General features: G+C 44.2%; 1 protein-coding gene across 1 annotated transcript in view; it reads right to left on the bottom strand.

Moving 5' to 3' along the window:
• The window catches only part of LOC141097576 (phospholipid-transporting ATPase IC-like), a 119,355-nt gene that overhangs the window by 30,981 nt on the left and 62,860 nt on the right, over positions 1-25,514 (bottom strand). Inside the window, exons 6-20 of the mRNA XM_073584822.1 lie at positions 25,079-25,140; positions 24,613-24,685; positions 22,319-22,389; positions 21,719-21,801; positions 21,480-21,638; positions 19,825-19,913; positions 19,546-19,742; positions 18,192-18,400; positions 17,696-17,724; positions 16,968-17,124; positions 15,922-16,113; positions 15,208-15,320; positions 14,638-14,802; positions 13,900-14,011; positions 13,643-13,718 (exon numbers count right to left, since the gene is read on the bottom strand). Coding sequence (XP_073440923.1) covers positions 13,643-13,718; positions 13,900-14,011; positions 14,638-14,802; positions 15,208-15,320; positions 15,922-16,113; positions 16,968-17,124; positions 17,696-17,724; positions 18,192-18,400; positions 19,546-19,742; positions 19,825-19,913; positions 21,480-21,638; positions 21,719-21,801; positions 22,319-22,389; positions 24,613-24,685; positions 25,079-25,140 — 1,787 coding nt within the window. The remainder of the gene's footprint in view (positions 1-13,642; positions 13,719-13,899; positions 14,012-14,637; positions 14,803-15,207; positions 15,321-15,921; positions 16,114-16,967; positions 17,125-17,695; positions 17,725-18,191; positions 18,401-19,545; positions 19,743-19,824; positions 19,914-21,479; positions 21,639-21,718; positions 21,802-22,318; positions 22,390-24,612; positions 24,686-25,078; positions 25,141-25,514) is intronic.

The raw sequence follows: 25,514 nt of genomic DNA, 5'->3' as shown, positions 1-25,514 counted from the left end.
CACCAGATCACGACCACCATACCTACAGTTGTGGCCAAAGGTATTGACACCCCTGCAATTCAGATAATACTCAGTTTCTTCCTGAAAATGATTGCAAACACAAATTCTTTGTTATTATTATCTTCATTTAATTTGTCTTAAATGAAAAAACACAAAAATAATTGTCCTAAAGCCAAATTGGATATAATTCCACACCAAACATAAAAAAGAGGGTGGACAAAAGTATTGGCACTGTTCGAAAAATCATGTGATGCTTCTCTAATTTGTGTAATTAACAGCACCTGTAACTTACCTGTGGCACCTAACAGGTGTTGGCAATAACTAAATCACACTTGCAGCCAGTTGACATGGATTAAAGTTGACTCAACCTCTGTCCTGTGTCCTTGTGTGTACCACATTGAGCATGGAGAAAAGAAAGAAGACCAAAGAACTGTCTGAGGACTTGAGAAACCAAATTGTAAGGAAGCATGAGCAATCTCAAGGCTACAAGTCCATCTCCAAAGACCAGAATGTTCCTGTGTCTACCGTGCGCAGTGTCATCAAGAAGTTTAAAGCCCATGGCACTGTGGCTAACCTCCCTAGATGTGGACAGAAAAGAAAAATTGACAAGAGATTTCAACGCAAGATTGTGCGGATGTTGGATAAAGAACCTCGACTAACATCCAAACAAGTTCAAGCTGCCCTGCAGTCCGAGGGTACAACAGTGTCAACCCGTACTATCCGTCGACGTCTGAATGAAAAGGGACTGTATGGTAGGAGACCCAGGAAGACCCCACTTCTTACCCCGAGACATAAAAAAGGCAAGCTGGAGTTTGCCAAAACTTACCTGAAAAAGCCTAAAACGTTTTGGAAGAATGTTCTATGGTCAGATGAGACAAAAGTAGAGCTTTTTGGGCAAAGGCATCAACATAGAGTTTACAGGAGAAAAAAAAGAGGCATTCAAAGAAAAGAACATGGTCCCTACTGTCAAACATGGCGGAGGTTCCCTGATGTTTTGGGGTTGCTTTGCTGCCTCTGGCACTGGACTGCTTGACCGTGTGCATGACATTATGAAGTCTGAAGACTACCAACAAATTTTGCAGCATAATGTAGGGCCCAGTGTGAGAAAGCTGGGTTTCCCTCAGAGGTCATGGGTCTTCCAGCAGGACAATGACCCAAAACACACTTCAAAAAGCACTAGAAAATGGTTTGAGAGAAAGTAATGGAGACTTCTAAGGTGGCCAGCAATGAGTCCAGACCTGAATCCCATAGAACACCTGTGGAGAGATCTAAAATGACAGTTTGGAGAAGGCACCCTTCAAATATCAGGGACCTGGAGCAGTTTTGCCAAAGAAGAATGGTCTAAAATTCCAGCAGAGCATTGTAAGAAACTCATTGATGGTTACCGGAAGCGGTTGGTCGCAGTTATTTTGGCTAAAGGTTGTGCAACCAAGTATTAGGCTGAAGGTGCCAATACTTGAGTCTGGCCCATTTTTGAAGTTTTGTGTGAAATTATCAATGTTTTGCTTTTTGCTTCATTCCCTTTTGTGTTTTTTTCATTTAAGACAAATTAAATGAAGATAATAATACCAAAGAATTTGTGTTTGCAATCATTTTCAGGAAGAAACTGAGTATTATCTGACAGAATAGCAGAGGTGTCAATACTTTTGGCCACAACTGTATGAATGTAGGAGACCCTATACCGTGAATCTCCAAAACCAATTTCCAAACGACTCCAAGGACTCCCCCCCCTTCTGAACTGCCACAACGAGGGCCCTTGAACACCTCAACGGCCCGACACCCCCGAACACGCCAAGCTATGGCCCTCTCAATGCCATCCTGAAGGCCCAGAGTCCAAATGTCGGAACCGACCGCGTTCAAATGGACACCATCAGCCAACCAAAAATCCCCTTCGCCATTCTCAAGATCAAAATGACGCACAACCACGCCCCCATTCCTAACCACAAAGGAAGACACCGCCCTGTTGACTTTAATCCTGGCCTTGTTGACCTTCACCAAGGACCTCATGGAACGCCAACGCTTGCGTGGAACAATTTCAGACCAGACGATGGTGACCCCCCCCGATACAACAACCACAAGCAATCCTGTTTGATGTCCTTTATCAGTTCCCTAAAAGGTCGGACCGCCAAATCGTTACCCCCGACATGAAGAACAAGAATGTCCGGTGCACGGTCCAACTGAGCACAACCATGAATTTCCTGTAATATCCTTCTCCACTACATTTCCCTAAAACTGGGCCACTGCACCATCGCCACGATCCTGGGTAAGCCCAGTTGTCTGCCTTCGTTCCTGACATCAGCTCGCAATGCTCCCCAATGAACGAAGGAGTGACCAAAAATCCAAACCAGCAAAGGCTCGATACCTGAAACAAAAAAGGGGAGTGCTAACATCAAAACATACCACAAATGCAAGAAAAACGTAACACTCCATATCCACCACCTAGCCTCCACACGAGCCACCCCCCCTCACATTTAAGACCTAACGTAACTTCGGTACCGATTAGACTTCCAACCACCAATATGCATAATAGACGCTGGACCCAATCCCCCAGCTGCCGCTTCCGTCGCTGCCCCTATCCTGAAAGAGTGAGGAGCGAAGCGGGAGTCGTCCAGGCCCAACAACCGAACAGCCTTCCTAAAAACAGCTCCAAACTGGTACCGGGACAAACTACTGCCATCAACATGACACAACAGGGACCCGCTCAAGCTGGGACGAAGCTCCCAAAAATTCCGTAAGCACTGGGCAGGGCACATTGGAGAGCCAGGCACGCTGCCCAACACCACCCAGCGGCCTCTTCCCGACTGATCCGTCTTGGACCGTCGCAAACAAAATTCCACACCGCACGATATCAATACAACATCCCTAGCCAATAACCCATCTACCGATCCTTTGCTGGGAGACACGAGCTCGCCCGCCCGTAAAGCCCCAAAAAAGGCGAAGGAGAAAGCTAAATGAAACAACAAAAGCTCATAACTTGAAGAACAAACCGACTCCAAAACAAGGCCCAACCGTTCCAATAGATTGAAAGATACCGGCCTCCTCAAATCCCCCCTGCTTTTGCAGCGGTGAAAACCCTTTGCCGCTTGTTTCTTTGTCAGATCCCGACTATCACGTAAGCGAAAGCCAAAGGACAATCCAGCCAAAACACGTGAAACTTTTCGCAAGACCAGCCCTCGATAGAGCCGCTCCCCAACCAAGCCAACAGCATCCCTTCTTGATCCTGCTCGAAACCAATGACCGGGCCGGCTGCAACAACTTCCTCCCACATCCGCCATACTGCCCGGTAGGCCTCCCAAGTTTTTGGAGCCAAGGAAGACTCAATCAGCGACTCTGCGGCCCGTAAGCCAATCTCCACAGTTCCTCCGGGTAAGCTAAACCCTCGACCTCTGCTTCTGGCGCCAAAGAGTGAAAATGATCCCACTGCGAATGAGAGCGAGAGAGAGTCAGCTATCTCATTCTTGACTCCAGGAACGTGAAACTCGGTCACGTATGCATTCAAAGACAAGCATAGCAAAACCAATTGCTGCAACACTCGAACGACTAGAGGAGACGATGCGGTAAGCCCGTTGATTGCGCACACTACGCCCATGTTGTCACAATTAAACCGCACGCGCTGATCCCGAAACTCCCGCCCCCACAAATGCACGGCCACAAGGATTGGAAAAATCTCCAACAACGTAATGTTACGCACCAGACCAGATGCAATCCACTCGTCGGGCCAATGAGACGCGCACCACTGTCCTCTGAAGTAAGCACCAAAGCCAAAACCCCCGGCCGCATCCGTAAACAGCTGTAGAGTGTCGTTTCCAACAACGTCAGACATTACCAAAGAGCGGCCATTGTACCCGACCAAAAAAGACTCCCAAACCGCCAAGTCCGCCCTGAGCTCCGACGACAATCTGATGAAATGATGGGGGTCTCGAATCCCTAGCGCTCGCTAGCCTACGTGAAAAAACTCACCCCATCGGCATCACACGACACGCAAAATTCAACTTCCCCAACAATGACTGGAGATCATGCAACAATATTTTCTTCAAACGGCGTGCTCGGACCACCTCAGCCCGCAGATCTACTAACTTGTCCTCAGGCAGCCTGAACTCCCACTCAACAGTGTCGATGACAATCCCCAAAAAACGCAGGCACGTACTTGGGCCATTCGTTTTACCGGGTGCCAGCGGGACTCTGAAATGCTCAGTCACCCACTCAATGGTTTGCAATATTCTGTGACAACACAACGAATCGCAGGACCGACACACAAAAAATCATCCAAATAGTGGATGACTGATTCAAAACCGGAAACGTAACGCACCACCCACTCAAGAAAGGAACTAAAGGCCTCAAAATACGCACAGGACAATGAGCAACCCATAGGTAAACACCTGTCCACGAAAAACTTGCCATCCCAAAAGCAACCTCATGCTGTCCGGATGGACCGGTAAAAGGCGGTGAAATGCAGCTTCAACGTCGGTCTTAGCCATAAGTGCCCCCCGACCACACCTCCGCGCCCACCGTGTGGCCTCATCAAACCAGGAGTAGACCTCCGAACATATCTCTGGATCAATACCATCGTTGACTGACCTACCCCATGGAAAAGACAAGTGTTGAATAAGCCGAAACTTATTTGGCTCCTTTTTCGGAACCACACCCAAGGGGGAGACCACCAAATCCGGAAACGGCGGGGACACAAAAGGGCCAGCCATGCGGCCCAACGAGACTTCCTTTTCAATTCTTTCCGAAACCACAGCGGCGTGAAGCAGCGCCGAACGCAAATTTTTTAAAACGAGCGGAATGACAAAAGGGGGGTGAGGAATCACAAAACCATCTCTAAAGCCCGCGTACACTGCCGCTTTTTCCCTGTCCGTGTATCTATTTAGATAAGGGACCATCCAGATTCACTGGAGTATCCCCCTGGAGAATTACCGCCCCCGGCTCTAGGCTTCCCTTTTTTGAAACACTTGGACGCTCCGTGGGAAGCGCCGTTGCAGGTGGAGCAAAGGTGTTTGAATTTGCAATTCGCCCCAAACTTACACTGTCCGTCGTTAAACTGCCAGCAAACCCCCAACTTGTGGCTTCCTGCCTGCCCCTGCCCACTTCCGCTCCTGGCGCTGGAGTTACCGCTTCTCTGGCTGGTGCTACCAGCCCCCCATGAAAGGAGCTTCCAAACTTGTTTTGTGCAATGACGCGCATCCACAACCCAATATCCTTCTGATCCCAATGGATGGCTGGGCGAATGGCCTTCCTCTGCCGGAATTGTTCGTCGTACCTCAGCCACGCCTGACCCCCATAAACTCTGTAAGCTTCACCTATCGCGTCCAGGTAACAAAATAATGCAGAGCAATTGTCCGGGGCCCTTTCCCCAATGACGCTTGCCAAAATGGCAAATGCTTGCTGCCAATTCACAAACGTCTGAGGGATTAAGCACCACCTGTGTTTCTCCTCCTCCTCCTTTTTGCTATCCTCCTTCTTGCTCTTATCCAAGTTAAATTTTTCGACGGGCAACAACGAAAATATCTCCACGTATTCGTCTTTCTAAATGCGTTCCTTTTATTCCTTCTTTAAATGAGCCCCCAGTGGGCCTTCAAAGCATACGTAGACCTCTCCATGAGGTCTGTCATCCTGTCACTCCTTCTCTTTTTCCGTTTGCACAGACACCGACACCGGTTCACAAGGGCGCCCTGCCATTTCCAACCCGCTCTGCCAAGCCTGTCCCCCAGCCTGCGACCCCACCCAAGCCGCCAATGGAGACTTTGCAACGAAACCCCGCTCCAAGCGTGAAAGTATATTGCGCACGTCAGCGAGCATATTCCTAACACCCCCCCACCACTTAAAACAGTCCACCGAGGGACCCACCCCCCCGGCGATGAAGACAACAGTGGCTGACATACAGAAGACACAGAGGCATACTCACCGGGCTGCGAGGGGGCTGTGAGCCCTCCAGCCGGACCGTCAGGATCCACAGATGAGTTCTCGCCCAATTGGCTCATGAAGCTGGACCTGCTGGACTGCCGCTGACGTCCGGGACTCCCCCCCCGAGGGAACCGGATTACAGGGCCTGACTCCCAGGGGGGATCCCGCTTGTTGATCCCCGGGTAACGGTGCTGCCTGGGTCGCCGCGTCAGTAGCCCTTGGTGTCACACCATCCGTCTGCGATGACACGTATGCGGCCCCGGTGAAGCATTCAGTGGAACCGGAGTGTACCCCCTGCCACCGTTTGTGGAGGTGGATGGCACATGCCCTGCAGTGCAGCAGGCCGTTATATCGCTGTTGCGTGGCCTCCTGTCACTGTGCCTGGGAGAGGGAAGCAGGCCGCGTTGGTGGCACCCCCTGCCGCGGCCCCCCGATGAACCCGATGCCCCCCCGCTGGAGGGTGGAGGACTCTGCCCTGCTGTTTGGCAGGCCGCAGCAGCTGTACTGGCCGACCGCGGCCTGGGGAGAGGAGCAGGCCACACGGCAGTGGAGCCACCTGCGCAGCCCTCCGATGAGTCCAGGATGATGCGCCACCAGGCGCGTGTCAGCCCCGCCCCCTGCACGAAGCGAGACTGAGGCCCAGACACCGCCGTAGGGCCTCGACGGGCTTGAGGATTTTTCCCAAGCCGGGGCGCGCTGGTGCGAGCAGCGAGCGGCGCCCGGCCTGGAGGGTCCCGGGAGGGGCTCCTGCGCCGACGGGAGGCCCGAGGAGCCGAATCGGGTGAGAGCCGCTCAGGAGGCCTCACCCGTCTTGCGCATCGCTCCCTCGATACTGGCTGAGCCGACTGCCAGAAGTCCCCGGGATGATCGCCGCCACTTGTGCCTCCAACCAACCTGGCGGCTGTAACATAGCAGCCACCCTGAGGCACACCAGCACCCGTCCACATCAGCCATGGTGAGTACAAGCTTCCTGGGAAAAAGAGCGGGAACTGTGGGGAGGGAGGCCCGTTGCTCCACACTATATATCGGCTACGCCCCCTCCTACCAAGCCCACTCCCCCGCCTTCACCCTCCAAACCCCCAGTCATGTTGGCCTCCGCCCACGCCTCTTCTGGGAGGAGGGGAGGCTCAGCTCCGGCCATTGCTCGAATGCTGATATTCTAACCCTACTCGGGAGGGACATTCTGGGTGTCTACAAGGTGCACCAACAATGCAATGGACCGGATGATGCTCCATATGCTAAAAGACTTGATCCAGGCTGGGTAATTGTGGGTGATGTATGTTTGGATAAGAGTCACAAACCATCCAAAGTTAACGCCTTCAAATGCTATGTGCTCCAAAATGGTTGCACTACTTACGTTAAGCCATGCTCTCATCACTACAAGGTGAAAGAAAAGTTCTCCAGCCTTATCCAGGAGCCTGATCTCATTCCTACTACTGTACCTATAATGAAAACTTAGGGAGAGCAGTTTTTTGCGGAACACAAGATGACAAAAAAGTCCTTTTCCATACAAGACAAGAAGTTTATTAAAATAATGAACAGAATGAACTTGACTGCTGGATTGCTCCCTTACACTTCAAGGCTGTGAGAGCCAAGCTTCATAACAACCAAAAGCAGCCTTTATCCAGATTAATCTAACTGCAGAGAACATTAAGAAACAAGACTGAAATGAAGGACCATTTTGTGTCCTTTATGGACAACATATTTTGCAATGACCACGCAGAACCAGCTCCAACCTTGCAACAGAATGAAGAGTGCAGGTATCTTGCTTCCTTTGGAGTATATCACCCAAGAAAGCCTAAACAAAATCAGAGTGGTGTCCAATTCAAGCGCCAAGCATTATTATTATTATTTATTATTATAGCGCCATTTATTCCATGGCGCTTTACATGTGAGGAGGGGTATACATAATACATACAAGTACAGTAATCTTAAACAATACAAGTCACGACTGGTACAGGATGAGAGAGGACCCTGCCCACGAGGGCTCACAATCTACAAGGGATGGGTGAGGATACAGTAGGCGAGGGTAGCGCTGGTTGTGCAGCGGTTTGGTGGATCGGTGGTTGCTGCAGGTTGTAGGCTTGTCGGAAGAGGTAAGTCTTCAGGTTCTTTTTGAAGGTTTCCATGGTAGGCAAGAGTCTGATATGTTGTGGTAGAGAGTTCCAGAGTAGGGTGGATGCACAGGAGAAGTTTTGTACGCGATTGTGGGAAGAGGAGATAGAGGGGAGTACAGAAGGAGATCTTGTGAGGATCGGAGGTTTCGTGCAGGTAAGTACCGGGAGACGAGGTCACAGATGTATGGAGGACTCAGGTTGTGGATGGCTTTGTATGTCATGGTTAGGGTTTTGAACTGGAGTCTTTGGGTAATGGGGAGCCAGTGCAGGGATTGACAGATGGGAGAGGCCGGGGAATAGCGGGGGGACAGGTGGATTAGTTGGGCAGCAGAGTTTAGAATAGATTGGAGGGGTGTGAGAGTGCTAGAGGGGAGGCCACAGAGCAGGACGTTGAAGTAGTCAAGGGCTTGGATATGTGGTTTGAAAGAGAGATCAGTGTCTAGGATAACCCCGAGGCAGTGAGCCTGTGGGACTGGAGAGAGTGGGCAGCCGTTTACTTTAATGGATAGGTCCGTTGGGGGGTCACATGAGATGGGGGAAAGATGATTAATTCTGTTTTGTCCATATTAAGTTTTAGAATTCTAGCGGAGAAGAAGGATGAAATAGCAGTTTAGCGAATTCTGCTTTGAGCAGTGGGTTGGACCAGATGGCCCAGGAGGTCCCTTCCAACTCTACGATTCTATGATTCTATGATTCCGACATTGAGGGATTCTGTTTAGTAGGGAGGTGATATCTGGTTCAGAGATGTAGATCTGTGTGTCATCAGCATAGAGGTGATACTGAAAGCCATGAGATTCTATGAGCTGTCCGAGGCCGAAGGTGTAAATGGAGTAGAGCAGTGGCCCTAGGACTGAACCTTGCGGGACTCCAACGGATAGGGGGCGTGGTGAGGAGGTGGTGTGTGAGTGGGAGACGCTGACTGTCTGGTCTGTTTGGTATGACGCAATCCAAGATAGGGCCAAGTCTGTGATACCAAGAGGTGAGAGGGTCTGTAGTAATAGAGAATGGTCCACTGTGTCAAAGGCAGAGGACAGGTCTACGAGGAGGAGGACAGAGTACTGTCGCTTGGCATTGGCGGCTAGTAGGTCATTGGTGACCTTAGTTAGGGCAGTTTCAGTGGAGTGGTGTGGCCGGAAGCCAGATATGGCGTCTCTGAATTACGTTCTCCTCACTGCTCCCAACTTGACCAATAACCTGGTGGGAGTGCATGTGAGATTCAGAAAAAAGCCAGTCGCTATTACTGTTGTTAACAAATGTTCTGTTGTTTCATTGTACAACAAATCACAAAAATTATCTCAGGTTTCTATGGAACTGAGACATTGACACCAGCAAAGAAATGGTTGAATACCGCAAGAAGGTACACATGTTTGGAAACAGTCCTCTTGCAGTCGATACATACGGCCTATGTAAGACTGCTTCAGATTGCGACTCAGAGTATAGGAATGATGCCCAACAGTTTGTTGAAAAGGACTTCTACCTGATCGACGGAAGTTTTAAAACCTGAACAATGACAGTATGTCCCAAATTAACCTTGCTGACATTGCTACTAGGCCAGCTTCTGCTGGTGTCTTCGCAAACTTTTCTTGGTTGACAGGACCGGAGTTCCTACTGAACAAGTTCGAAGGAACTACCAATGAAGATGTTTTCGGCATTCAAGATCCGGACATTGATTCAGAGATTCGTCCTGATGTCAGCACCCTCATCACCAAATCCAAAGAGAAAGTTAGCTTGGGCAGAAAGCGAATTGAACACTTACAGTTGGACAAGGTTTATTTGTGCCATCACATCTGGAACCTGAACTTGGAACTTGTATCACAGGATTCCAATGGGGTTGGAGACAGTTTGGCTTAGTGCAGCTTCTCCAATCTGAAGATGGGTCATCAATTGGATTATTCCATAGAGGAAAAGAAAGATAAAGAGCACCTTGTGCAGATCAGAAAAGACAAATGAAAAAAAATCTAATGGTGAAAGGGTTCACCTGAATAAGTAGTGCAGACACAGGCACAACATTGAGCAAGGTAGGGCGTGTAATCCACTGGCTGCTGCTCCACCATGCTGGATGCCGTCCAGAGATCCAGAAATGTAATCCAGTGAGAAGAGAGAGTGACTGGGTATAGCTCTGCCGGTAATGATTAAGATGCCACCAAATGTATTCTAAACAATAAAAAACAAGTTTTATAATACATTTGGTGGCATCTTAATCTTTACCGGCAGCGTTATACCCAGCCACTCTCTCTTCTCTCTGGATTGGATTAATCCAGGAACTTATTCATCAACCTTGTTCATATATTAATGGTGCTTTGTCTTTGAGGTTGAAGCGTCCTTCAGTGAAGTTCATTAATACCATTACATTAATAAAGTGAAATCCAAGGATTTCAGACAGGGAGTGTGCTGTCCAGCCATCTCTTCAGGGCATACAGACATTACTAGGACATACCTATATTGTTTATCAACTATCTGTATTTACTTCCTGGCTCAGATCTCCAGTTAACCCTTTGTCTCCTGTAAGTATAATTGTCACAACTGTAACAGTCCACAGGTTCAAAACGGCTGCCTTGGACAAACTTGACAAGCCACTCCATCTAGTCGATTCCAAAGATACCCCAAACTTCAACCTTTCACTCCTGTACAGGGATCTGGTCTTGCAATGGGGTCCAGTAGATTGCTTCCACGGCATGGCTGCTGTCCAAAGGAGCAAACTAGAGGCAGGAAGGGTTGCCAAGCAGGGTCAGAGAAAAAAGTAATGTCAGGAACAGAATGGTAAAACAAAAGGATAGTCAAAGTTCATGCCAAAGTCAGAAAACAGAAAGATTCAGGAAATCAGCAGAAGTAAGGACTAGATCTCTAGTCAGGCAGCAATACTAATTGGCTGACAGTGGAAGTTAGAGTCCCAGGAGTTGAAATAGCAGGCAGCCCAGCCCAAGGCTCTCATAAAGGAGTAACAAAAAGGCCAGACAATTAACTCCATAGCTCCCTGATCTAGCGGCACTTAAAGTCTGAGTAATTAAATACGACCAAAGCTGCCATAGTACTGTTGCAGGATTTCTCTGGGAAAGGAGCTTTTCCCTATCTCTCATGCTAGAAGGCACCCTAGTCTATCCTTGTTCCCTGGATTACCCTGGAAGGTGGTGACACCGGGGTCATTTGCCTTGCTATGCTCCTGACTTACCCTTATCTGTTTCCTCCCTCATCCAGGATGATGTGAGGCTGAAATATATAGGATTACACTAAACAGACACAAGAGAAATGGATAGGGATAAATGAAAGTTATGATCATACAAAATACAATCACGAAACAACACAGTGGAAACACAGGGGAGGGTAAGGTAGGTGAAACCAAATAGGAGAGGATGATGACTAACACGAAAGCAAACTCCACACAGAAATCTCCAGAACTCCTCTCCAAAGGCCAACTCCAAATACCATACAACTCCTCCAACCCCAAACCAAGCAGAATGAACTATCACTGGCAATTCCCAAATGCCAGTGGCACCAGAGGGGAGTGTCCAACACAGAACAGCTGAGGCCATCCGTGATGGAGAGCTCCAGGAGTTCAACTGAACTGATTAACCCTGGCAATGCCAGATCAAAGAAAACCTGCACTGTTTAGTATGATGGTGAAGCAGTTATAACCAGTGCAGGAGTTCGAGTAATCAGACACCGTGATCTTCTGGCCCCTCTCTGTTGTGGTATCTCTTTGACTGATGCATCACCCCGAACAAAAGCAAGGTGCTGCCTAGTGGCTAAAACAGGATCAAAATGGAAAGGAACAGGCACAAATTTTACAAAAATAAACTCTTCTCTGGATGCTTTTCACACTACAAATGCTGTTGCAACAGTGTGAATCTTCTCTAGAAGCAAATATTTATTTTGCGTGTACATTTGTGCTTCCTGCGGGTGAAAATTTGTTTGCTGATTAACCCTTCATCTACTGTAAGCATAATAAATTCTTCTGTGGAACTTTTCACACTATAAAAGTGGCTGCAGCAGTGTGTATCTTCTCTATGCAAAGGTCGACCAGGGCTGTAGTCATGACCGAGGTTACTGCAGAACCTGAGCCCTGGCCTCCCTTCACAGACACACTCCGATTCCTGTAGAGCATACGTGCCTCCTCACACTTGGGACTGTAAGGCTCCTTTGATGAATGATCAGATGCACAGTCACAAATCAACTTGATATGTAACACTTTAATATCCGAACTTCTCAGAACATCCAAATCCAGCACAGTGTAACAGCAGCCTTAAAATCACATATTAACTCTTCCTTCGTTTCCCTGCTTGTCCTGTCACACGGTTCTACAATGGGTTGTAACGCTCTGTTCGCTTCACCGGTATGTTCCTTGTGCAGCCTGGCTTCTTTCGGGAGTTCCTTTTGCTGTTTCACCCCAGCTAGAAAGGCGTCTACCCTCGCTAAGTACTGCCACAAGCTGAACATCCGCTCTCTTGATCCTGCTGTGACACTTCTCTTAAGAAACGTTCCTGTCAGCTCCTCTGACCATATGTGTAGCTCCAGCTACCTGCTTACACTTGTGGTGGGTGCTGGTGCTGCTGCTCAGGGAGACGATGCTGCTTCCTCCCACTATCTGGATGCCTGGGCAGTCTCTTCTGTACAGACGTTGCGGGGTATTTACCTTGCCCGGGCCAAAGGCCACCCAAGCACACAGGGCTTCCTCGCCCTGACTGCCTCCAACCAGGAAGCTCCCTTCCTCTAAACTAAATGACCCCTCCTATGTTAACTAAGTACATCCCCTAATGAAGTACTATACTTTCCACAGCTAGTGAACTCAGTGCCCTCATCTAGTGGCCAAAATACTTACTTCACGTTCCCTATTATGTATATGGTGCAGTAAAATGAAGTTTACATATATAACATAATATTTCAGGACTACAGCATAAATACTGTATGTATACACGTGCAATAATAACATGAGGGTTTAAAGGGGTAAAATTCTCAACCCCTTACATCTACAAGTAAGTACTCATCGAGCCTGTTAATCACTGCTACCTACCTGCTTGCCAAAGTAAGGACAATCTGTCTGCTGATCACACACCATTCTATCTTTAACCATTACTTTGCTGCAAGTACTGGACTGACTATACATCTCAAGTTCCTGTGTAAATTCATGGCTTTATGTCTCCTGGTGTTTCTTTGTCTTCTTGTCTGCCTGCTGTCCTGCATATCCCGTTGTCCTGGTCCTCACTGAAGCAAGTGCCAACCGGCAAGTTCTGCCCACTGTGCTTGCCTTTGGTCTATTGTGCCCACTATGCCATCACTTTTGGTTTGTGTTGCTCAGTCTGCCCCATGGTTTAGAGAATCCGCCTCTTCAGGTGAGAATTTAAGACATTAGACAGGACTCTGAGCAGAACTGTCAAGGCTCACTAGGTGAAGTGTATCCTCTAAGCCTTAGGTCCGGTGAGCACACGGATCCCGGGCTTCGAAGCAGAAAGCAGGAAGGTTGTGTGCAGCGAGGACTATAAAGGCTGACCAGGAATCTCATTTGTACTTATTTCTGCAGGGTCCAAATAGGCAGCACCTGACAGATCCTCCTAAAATTTGATTATAGCAGCATACCTATACATTACAGGCCTAAACTCAGAGTATAATTTTCTTGTACTTACTTGACTTCCTCTCCGTAGGTGATGACAGATTCATCTGTTAAGAGCTTACAGGCAAAACCAATGTTTTCGGCAGTCTCTGAAATAAAAAAAAACAAACATATAAATGTTCATTATTTTGTATTTCCAGTTGTTTCATCATGGTGTAAAATTGTGCGAATGTTACAGGCTATAGGTACAGTACACTAAATGGCATCATAATGTGCAGCAAAGTCAGCTTCATCTGTACACAGCATTAGGGTTATCTCTGGCACACTTACCTTTCTTGTCTCCTGTCAAGACCCAGATCTTTATGTCGGCTTTAGCCAATGTATAGATTGTCTGAGGAACGCCATCCTGCAGCTTGTCCTCTATAGCCGTGGCTCCCAACAGCTACGAAAATACATTGATTAGTTACCATCATAATTCCAAGTAGAGTATATGTGGTCGCTTGGTATTGAGGTGTCAGCACGGTAGGAGCATAATACAATTTTGGGCAATGCTGCAGAAGGGTTCTACACCTAAAGAGATTGTCCCATTACCAGGTTTCTAAAATGAGACCCGCTGATCACTAGGGGTCTGGCATCTGAAGCTTGTGACGATTTGTTGGCTACTTGCAAGTTTGCTTTTTTTTTTTAGTATATGGACCTATCTCAACAAATGGACATCCCTAGGTGCCACAGTGCTCCACGCTGGCCAATAGAGAGTAATCCCAAATATGCTACATAGGCTATTGATTGACAATCCTTATAAGTGTCAATAAATTAACGCTACGTCCAAAAATTAGCACCAAAAATCTTAGCACTATCTTCTACCAAATCTATGAAAGATAATGCAGGGCAGTAGGCAGAGCTTACTATTTTAAGTCTTCTACATGGTTCCACTGATTGTGCTTAATGCCGGTGCCAATTCGACCCTTAGCCACGGTTGCTACAGACCACTCATAGACAGCAGCCAAGGTCAAGGAGAAAGTGAAACTCTAATAGAGTTAAGTTACACACATATCACATGTCACATACCACTAAGTTATTCTCAATGTCTTCATACACTTTATCCAGAGCTTCGTCACGATCGTTGATGGCCACACTGGCTTGCTGGTATTTTTTATTCCATTTTTCAAAATCTTCCTCACTTATGTCCTTGTAGCAAAGGCACAGGGTCCTCAGAGTCTCATTGGCAAACACCTGGTAGCAAAACATTTAACAGCTTAATTTTTTTTTTTTTATTAGTACAGCTTAAAATAGAAAAAAAAAAATTTGGATCAATATTTGGAGTGAATCAAATCTTAAGGTGCATCAGGAACTGTTAAAGAGATCACCTCGTCTTTGAATTCTACCACTCGTAGATTTTTTTTGATCACCCTTTTGAAGGTTTATATTTACAAAAATGAATATCTAAAAGTTCTGCTGTACAATAGACTGCCTCTTGATACTTCACAGGATTGTTTTAGGCCCCTCCCACACAGGAAAAAAGGGGATGACACAAAAAGAAACATGCATGACAAGGGATCCCCATACCTTCCTGGCTACTTGATAAGTTAAACACTGAAGATCTACATGGTCCATGTCTACCGCGTCATATGAACTTACATCTAGAGCATCCTGAGTCCCATCTTTGATAGGGTTGTCTGGATGTAGGCGACGATAAATGACGGTGTCGGCTCCCTTGCAGTAAAGTTTTATTTTTCCATCTGGATCCCGAACTGAAATCAAACAGAGATTATTTTGGATATTAGACTGCGCAGCTAAGGATATAGGACTGTTTTTCTCTCCACGTTATGGGGTTATCTATCAGACAATGAATTGATAGTGACTGAATCCTTTCAAAAGGCATTGTCCACCTTAAAGTCGGAGTTAATATAATATTGAGGATCCTCCTTTCTTGGCCAGAGCATGAGTGGTCATAAAGACCTCATGCAGTACAAGCATGGCCTATCATTTTGCTATGCCAGCTTATTGGTTTCCTTAAAGGAAAACTCTTAGATCACCCATCAAAGTCCTCTTACCCAGCCAGCCCCTTACTTTTCACTGATGAGGGGCAAAAACCTGAAACAGCTGCCTGAAAATGGAGAGATTTTCCTTTTGAACAAAGATTCTGGTTTGGCTTTATATCCTAAGCCCTGTGCCAAGGCTTAATGTCGATTGTGATTGCTAGTTCCAGTAATTGGAGACCATGTTCCTCTCCTATCTGAAGAGGTTATTTTCATATTTCATTTCCCAGGGAGCATTGCATGGCTTTCAAGCCTTTGCAAAGAAAATTTTGCAATCTCATTTTTAAGGAATAAGTTTACCTCTTCGACTTACCTATTACAGACATGCGTTTTCTATCACTGTTGAAGTCAAGGATTGCCAGTCGTTCATAAGTCACTTCTTTCCCAAGCTCACTAATGGTGATGGTACTTTGAGTTCTCGAAAGAAAAACAAAGCCAAAATTTCTAGCAGCTGTTACCAGAGCACCTTCATCTGGAGAGGCTGCTTCGTAGCACAGTTCATCTCCTACAAATCAATGGACATATGCGGTAATTATCTTAATTATATTATTTCCCCGGAATGGAGTTTTCCTCCTGTCTGGTCATACATCTGGTGTCTCTATAAATAGGTCCTCCTTTTTATATCTTCAGAATGGCTTTAGATCATTCTGCACGAAGTACGAAATGCCAACATAACGACTAGAAAGGACCACTGAAACCTTCTAAAGTGATGGTCTCATGACATGAACCCCCATCCTTCATAGATTGGGGGTCTTCCACCAAGCACATATTAAATGGTTCATCCAGGACTATTTATTATGTAGTAACTACCTGCCTGTTCTACTTGACACAGATCGGTCATTGACCACTCCTACCAGCGATTCAGCTGCTCTACGTTAGCAAAGCAGCTCTGTCAACGGGGCGTGGCTGCTGTCATCATGCTGATTGTCAGCCAGCTCCCTGCAGTTAGGCTGTCAATCAGCATGGTGCCGGCAGTCATGCCAGTCAACTGCTGATCTGTCGATGTGATGTTAGCGGAATTGTCGGCAGTAGCGGTCTGTGACCTTTCTTTGCCAGTAGAGATCGACGCAAGGCACAAGAGGCAAGGAGGTAGCAACTACCTGCCTGTTAGTGCTTAGGCCCACAGTAAAAAAATAAATAGTCTCGATTATCCCCTGTGAGTTTAGACTGATTTACATGTTTGTTACAAGTATACATACAAAGATTATTGGACTTGCTCTCCTACAGACTTGTCACAACCTCAAAGCCACCAATTTGAATGTATCTGAGTAATAGACCACGGTCATGACTTGGATGCCCCCATTAACTTCACTTGCATCTCCCTACAATGATGAAGACACCAATGCCGTCAGTACGTACCATCTGCCTTGTCCACCATTACTGTGTGGCACAGAGCGAGTAACTTAAAGAACTGTTGAACATACGGATCCTTTCCAAATCGGATTTGTTGAATTAAATTATTGTCATTGTATGTAAAGCTGGGATCTGCTAAAGGATTCCAACCGAAGTCTACGTTCTAATGAAAAAGGAATCTAGGTCATGAAGTTATACAGTTCATCAGCAAGATCGGTAAAATAGTAAACGCTTTATCAAATTTTACTTTATGTTGTTTTGATTATTTTTGTAAAAAGCCATTGTCAAAATAATGCACAAATGTCAGAGTGAGTGAAGTTATGCTTCGCCGCAATACATCAATGTATAAGATTTGAATGTGCGATTTTTTTTTTGTACAGTTACGGTATGTTTCCAATTTCTACTAAGTCTTTTAGCTTGCTGCAGAGCTGGATTCACAGCTACACTGATCAGTACAGCTCTATGCTGCCTCATAGGGACTGGAGAGCAGAAACTTCCCATGTCTGTGTATGCTGTTTAGGAGACAACATAGCAGCCAATCTGCATCCACTAGCTCAGAGACAGCTAAAAATGAGAGAGAGAGAGCCTGTGAGGGGAAATCTGGTGAAAATGCAAGATACAATCATTTAATGGCCAGAGTTATTCCTTATGTACACATATAACATGTTATTCTGAGCGGTCACCTGAAATGATTGGTATGTTTTACAGTTCATATTGACCTCTGTGATACTAACCTTTTTACTATTCATTTTCTTCTGATTACCTGGAAGAAATATCAACATTTTATGATGGCAGCACTCCAGTCTTCAGATATTATATGTTTATGGTGCAAAATAAGATAATTAGATAAAAAAAATTCAAAGCTTCTCACTACTAGTGTCTTCTCCAAAGAGATGTTCTTAATTTCTAATTGTACAATCTAACAAAACTCAGAAACATCCAATAACATCTAAAATTTAAAAAAAAAAAATCTATCCTGGATGAGCCCCCAAGTTACTTCTAGGCTGTTGTTCTTGGGGTTGTCTTTTATAAGAGGTCCAGCACAGGGGAAACTAGGTACAAATACATTAGAAAAATAGATTTAATGCTCTAGTTAATCATAGGAAAAATGTGGCGCCCTATTAGTTGAGGGGATGGCTTTTACCACCTAGTAAAATAAAAATACTGAAACATTTTTCTTTGCCCAAGTTTTCCCCAAACATAATTATCCCAATTCATTTTTTTTTTTACCGTAAATGTTCCCATTGATAGAACACTTTTTGAACGTCATTATATTCTGTGTCAATGTCCCGGTCTTGTCAGTGAATATGTACTCGATTTGACCAAGCTGTTCGTTCAGTGATGTTGTTCTGGCCTTGGCTCCCGTATCTTTCTTTGGGTAGTACATGTGTAAATCCCAATTGATAAAATAACTCTGACCCAAACGAATCATTTCAACACTAAAAAAATAGATAAAAAATAAGTCAAAAAGTTTTTCTTACTTTCCATAAAGTTTTGTATTGCCGGGGTTTAGAAAAAAAAAAAAAGATTATTTCTCCCCAAAACAGCATCACATATCTCCGATATTACACCTTAGCACCATTCACTTTAATGGGGCAGAACTCCAATACACAGTCCATGGACAGATATGGTGCGGTTTCTGTAAGAAAGTAACCATGTGCTTTAGTTTGAAGGGGTTTCAAAGGGGTGAATGTAAAAATCCATTGGGAGGCCTTAAATGTGTGTGTATATATGTGTATATAAATATATAATATACATACACTGCTCAAAAAAATAAAGGGAACACTTAAACAACATCTGTTGAGGTCGGGCCCTCAGACCATCCTCATGGAGTCAGTTTTTAACCGTTTGTGCAGACACATGCACACTTGTAGCCTGCTGGAGGTCATTTTGCAGGGCTCTGGCAGTGCTCCTCCTGTTTCTCCTTGCACAAAGGCTGAGGTAGCGGTCCTGCTGCTAGGTTGTTGCCCTCCTACGGCCCCTTCCACGTCTCCTGGTATCACCTCTAACCTCTGGACACTACACTGACAGACACAGCAAACCTTCTTGCCACAGCTCGCATTGATGTGCCATCCTGGATGAGCTGCACTATCTGAGCCACTTGTGTGGTTTGTAGAGTTCGTCTCATGCTATCACGAGTGTGAAAGCACAACCAACATTCCAAAGTGACCAAAACATCAGCCAGAAAGCATTGGTACTGAGATGTGGTCTGTGGTCCCCACCTGCAGAACCACTCCTTTATTGAGGGTGACTTGATAATTGCCAATAATTTCCATCTGTTGTCTATTCCATTTGCACAACAGCATGTGAAATTGATTGTCAATCAGTGTTGCTTCCTAAGTGGACAGTTTGATTTCACAGAAGTTTGATTTACTTGGAGTTATATTCTGTTGTTTCAGTGTTCCCTTTATTTTTTGAGCAGTGTATATATACTATATATATTTATATACACATATATGCACACACACACATATGTTGCCAATCGATACCCTATTTGGCAATCGATACCTTGTTCTTGCAGTTTCTTTATACATTACGTACTCATATTCCTATAGTAACTATGTATATACAGTATGTGCATTACCTTACATAGAGCGATATCGGCACCATTGTATTTAGAACAATGATGTATCCCCAAAAGCCGAGAAATCCGCGGTAGTTTGGTGCGTAGTCATACCCGTCGTATAGATACCAAGACATGTTCCCGCTATTTACATTGCTCTCCCAAAATGTCTGACCGATGGCTAAACCAGCCGCGCATAGGATCAGCAGGACGAATATCTGTAAGACACACGTACACAGCGTATATAGAGAGGGAATACAGGATATAGGGTTTACTATAATGATGGCGGAGAATCTTTACCATGTACACCATTCCGTTCATGAGATGATCGATTTTTGTTCTTTTCAGAGTCGATTTTCCACTGTTTCTCATAATTTTAGTGTCCGGACCTAAGAAATAAAAGAAGTAAAGCATAGGACTTCAAGGGTTAAAGACGTTCCCCTGTTTCTCTATTAGTTGATTGAAAATAAGGTGACTACTATGTGGGCGTTTGAAATATCTTCTGTCGCGATCAAGTCATTGGCGACTCTTTTCTTTTATGTCATTAGAATTTTTAAAAATTGTCATTTTATGAGTCTAGGCCCCCCAAATTGACACCCATTGCTATAATTAAATGGACACAGTGCTCCTCTAAGACTCTGTTCACAACTGAATCCGGTTACATTGCTGTGACGGACGCATCACATGAAAGGCATTGCCAACGATCCATGGATCCATTGACTTATACTGACGTCCATTGGGTTCCATTGATGTGTCCGTCAATTTTATAGAAGAAAAAGCATCTCAAATGGAGCAATCAACATCATGGGCTCCTAGTAGATGATAGCACCCCATTACATCTCTTGGTGAACTTTCCACTTAATGTGGACATTTTACTGGATATTTTTTAGATTCAAACTGAATACCTTTCCCAATTGCCGCTGCTCCACTGACTCTGGAACAGTTTTTCTTTTTCTTCTGTGTCTTTCCTTTCCAATGTTATGTCCCCTGCAATAATGGTGAATTTTTTCCCTTCTACCAACTTGGCGTATACCACAGAACTTCTATGTGGGCATTTTCTTTTTTCCCCCACTAATTCTGGCCAATCAAAATGTAGCCACACCAACCGAGAAGTTCTGTGGTAAACGCCCAGTGCGTGGAAGGGAAAATTTTCACCATTATTACTGGTGGGCATAACTCTGGAATAGGGGGACACAGAAGAAAGATAAAAACTGTTCCGGAATCAGTGGAACAGCGACAAATGGAAGAGGTATTCAGTTTGAATATAAATCACAATCAAATCCTAAAATCTAAGGGGACACTAAGGCTTATAAAAGCTCATTAAATGGTGGTATGTGGGGCCATGCTACAAACTGGCCCAGACTATAGACTAAAACTTGACTTTAAAAGCTCTGCGGCTATCAATATGGAGCCATTAACGCTATCATAGATGAAGTCATCTAGTCTGCTTAAAATCCTGACTCGTACATGTCTAGTTTTCCAGAATTATGGATGTCTTTGAATGATCAAGGGTCTTAGGTGAACCCTCACCTTCATTGCATGAGATACTTGTTGGCCAATCCAACCACATATGGTGGAATCGAGAACAAAGATCATAGGCCTTTAAATGGCTGCATCTTCCAAATCAAACCTTAGCTTATGTTTTCGCAAGCAATAGTCAATGTCCACATTTTTTTCCATAAAGTTTATTAAACTTGATCATGAGTTTGACCGAGAAACAATGAAGCAGTTGTGTTGGACATCTATGGTACCTACTCTTACAGCAGGTCACTTGTACTGTAGACCACGAAGGTGCATCACATATACATTTACATTTACATTACACTATCCATGGAAATCAATACTGAGCCCATTTCTTGTATAATTTTGGTCTGCCATTGCCCAGAACATAAAAAGAACGTGGCATGAAAACCCCTTTCTAAGTGCATATACAGAAATATGAATGCAAACATTACCTGCAAATATGACAAGCCCAGTGCAGTACTGTGTGTTGCGGATTTTACAGCCTCGGAGTAAAATGTTATCATTGTCGAGCCCTGAACTTGATCCTCTCCAGAATAAAGTGCCCACAAACTTATCCAGGCGATTATTTGGTTCCTCGCATTCAACCAGACCTACAAAAACAGAATGCAATAGTAAGTATAGCTTACATATACAACTCACAGAAATATTATCAAGGCCGTGACAGCCTCACCATCAAATTCTGAAAGATCCTGCTCTTTCTGGAGAAATGTATCAGTTATTTCAAGGGACATTTTGAACTTCAGGTTTGTTTCACTAGAAAAAAAATATGATATATCGGTAAGAGAATATGAAGACAGTTGACAATACCAACTTCCAACTTAAAGTAAAAAAAAATAAAGAGCATTAAGTACTTCAGTCACTGTGTACATACATTAATTATTCTGTACTAATCCTGAGTTACCTCCTGTATTATATCCCAGAGCTGCACTCACTATTCTGCTGGTGCAGTCACTGTGTACATACATTACATTACTGATCCTGAGTTACATCCTGTATTATACTCCAGAGCTGCACTCACTATTCTGCTGGTGCAGTCACTCTGTACATACATTACTGATCCTGAGTTAAATCCTGTATTATACTCCAGAGCTGCACTCACTAATCACTGTGTACATGCAGAACTGCTGAAAGTATCAAGTTCTATAATTAGCCATCAATTAAACTAATAAACATCTATCATTGGGACAGGGCCTGTTAATGAATCTAATAATATAGGATGATGTGCAACAACTTGACAATTAAAAAAATCTATATATTTGTGATTTCTTACCCATCAAGCTCAGCTGTTTCCACATAGCACAAGCTGTTAGGCTCAGAACTTGAGAGCAGCAACACATCTGCCTATAGAATATCAGGACATGAGACGCATGAGACAAATGGAGCTGAATTTAGTAGTCATATTTTTGTATATACTGTAGGAACAGTATTATAGTAGTTATATTCTTGTACATAGGAGCAGTATTATAGTAGTTATATTCTTGTACATAGGGGCAGTATTATAGTAGTTATATTCTTGTACATAGGGGCAGTATTATAGTAGTTATATTCTTATATATAGGAGCAGTATTATAGTAGTTATATTCTTGTACATAGCAGTATTATAGCAGTTATATTCTTGTACATAGTAGCAGTATTATAGTAGTTATATTCTTGTACATAGGGGCAGTATTATAGCAGTTATATTCTTGTACATAGGAGCAGTATTATAGTAGTTATAGTCTTGTATATAGGAGCAGTATTATAGCAGTTATATTCTTGTACATAGGAGCAGTATTATAGTAGTTATATTCTTGTACATAGGAGCAGTATTATAATAGTTATAGTCTTGTATATAGGAGCAGTATTATAGCAGTTATATTCTTGTACATAGGGGCAGTATTATAGCAGTTATATTCTTGTACATAGGGGCAGTATTATAGTAGTTATATTCTTGTACATTGGAGCAGTACTATAGTAGTTATATTCTTGTACATAAGAGCAGTATTATAGCAGTTATATTCTTGTACATAGGAGCAGTATTATAGTAGTTATATTCTTGTACTTTGGAGCAGTATTATAGTAGTTATATTCTTGTACATAGGGACAGTATTATAGTAGTTATATTCTCGGACATAGGAGCAGTATTATAGTAGTTATATTCTTGTACATAGGGGGCTGTTATGATTGAGTCACCGTAGGAGGCAAAAATAGAAATGCTAGCTAAGTCCAGAAAACCAGAGAAGTTGGCAGCTATCGGATTGCAGACCCCTGAACCTATCAACACAACTAGCAGTAGCCGTGGGGGGCTCCTACGATGCCCTAGGCCCCTCGATCACAGCCGGAGGACTACATAGCCTAAAGACAGAAAGGGAAATCTAAACGGCCCAGAGCAGACCCCAAAGCAAAAGGCAGCCCCCCACATATAATGACGGTGAAGCAAGAAGAAAGAACAAAACACAGACAGAAAGATAGACTGAGCAAAGATGGGGCCCACGCTAGCTTAGATAGGAAAGGACAGGAAGGCTGCTGTCTGCAATCCGTGAAAAACCCTATGAAAATAAGAGCCAACCAACTGACAGTAAAAAAGGCCCTGAAGACGCTAGGCTTCAAAAAAGCTATGTCAGTACTCAGGAATATTCTGAAGACAGAGCAACAGGCAAAAGGAGATTCAGCTCACCCCAGCAGGGAATGGCAGAATCCAGAAAAGCAAGGAAAACAAAACACTAATGCAAAAAGGCAAAGCAGAAATCTTAGCTTTAGATGAGCAGGAATCAGACTGGTTTCCTAGAAGTCCACAGAGAAGTCACCCGCAGGCCAGAAGGGCGTCGGCAGCCTTATATCCAGTCATTAACTCCACTCAGCCAGTCATCATCATCAGCCCCAGGTGTTTGACAATCAGGCTCACTACCTTTCTTCACCAGAAGAGGGACTCCTCGGGCCTCAGTAGTGAAGGGGAAAATGAACTCACAACAGGGGGCAGTATTATAGTAGTTATATTCTTGTACATAGGAGCAGTATTATAGTAGTTATATTCTTGTACATAGGGGCAGTATTATAGCAGTTATATTCTTGTACATAGGGGCAGTATTATAGCAGTTATTTTCTTGTACATAGGAGCAGTATTATAGTAGTTATATTCTTGTACATAGGAGCAGTATTATAGTAGTTATATTCTTGTACACAGGGGGCAGTATTATAGTAGTTATATTCTTGTATATAGGAGCAGTATTATAGTAGTTATATTCTTGTACATAGGGGCAGTATTATAGTAGTTAAATTCTTGTACATAGGGAGCAGTATTATAGTAGTTATATTCTTGTACATAGGAGCAGTATTATAGTAGTTATATTCTTGTACACAGGGGGCAGTATTGTAGTAGTTTTACTCTTGTACATAGGAGCAGTATTGTAGTAGTTATACTCTTGTACATAAGGGGCAGTATTATAGTAGTTATATTCTTGTACATAGGGGCAGTATTATTGTAATTATAGTTTTATAGCATTATATTCCTGTCCTTAGTGGGCAGCAAAAACCAACTTTGGGTTTAGCATTGTGTTGAAGGTTAGGATTTTTATGGTTACTCACTGGAATAAATGCATCTTTTTTTATCCGTACAATATCTCCGACATGAATATCCTTCCATTTCGTGTTCTTAAAGCTTTAAATGAAAATGAAAATTTAGGTTCAAAATCATGTACATACTGCATAATACCATGATGTGCCTCTGTAGTATTCAAAGCAGTCTATTAAAGCTTGGACGTTATCCCCCATAATAACAGATTTATATACAGCTAAGAGGGGGATTTATCTCAGGAGCGTCGCAGAGCCAAAGAAAAACATCGCGGGTTGAGGACAACAGCAGAATTTTCAGCAGGAACAACATGTAAGGGAAGTGACAGGTCTTATTTAGGAAAACCAAGACAGTGAATGCTCCAGAACCTGCTCAGTGACCTCCCTGAACTGTCTTAGGTCAGCCAATCAACCGTTTCGCCCCATCCACAGCTCTCATATGCTAAAGAATGGTAAGTGCTAATGAGAAAGTGACTTTTACCTTCCATCTTTTATAACTTCACATTGTCGGTTATTGATCTCATTGTCCATCCTGTGACGAGACTGGAAAAAAACAAAATGAGGGACTTTAATTGTTCATGTTTTGCCAAAAGTAGGTGAACCCCCTTCTCTAATTTAGTGGGTTTCGCCTTCTATCCCAAATTCAGGGAAGCGCAATACTTAGGTTGATGGGAGCCCCTTGGCAATAAAAGTTACCTCATCCCATCTCTGAGTTCTGGACTTTGACTCTTTGCGCCGTTACTATAAATACCAATACTTGTACCATGCATTTTGCCCACTTTTTTTGAAAAAGTGTACCTGTTATCTCACAGAATAAAATAGACTTGTCGTCAAATGGAGGAAAAAGCACCTACTAGCTCCCTTGCACCAACTGATTCCTGGCTCTCCTGATCTGGTTTAATCTACTTCTAGCTAGC

Source organism: Dendrobates tinctorius, unplaced genomic scaffold, assembly GCF_039654945.1.
Source record: "Dendrobates tinctorius isolate UK_male_01 unplaced genomic scaffold, ASM3965494v1 ptg000085l, whole genome shotgun sequence".
Lineage (NCBI taxonomy): Eukaryota > Metazoa > Chordata > Amphibia > Anura > Dendrobatidae > Dendrobates > Dendrobates tinctorius.
Note: the sequence above shows the minus strand (reverse complement) of the source record. Positions and strands in the feature narration are given on the sequence as shown.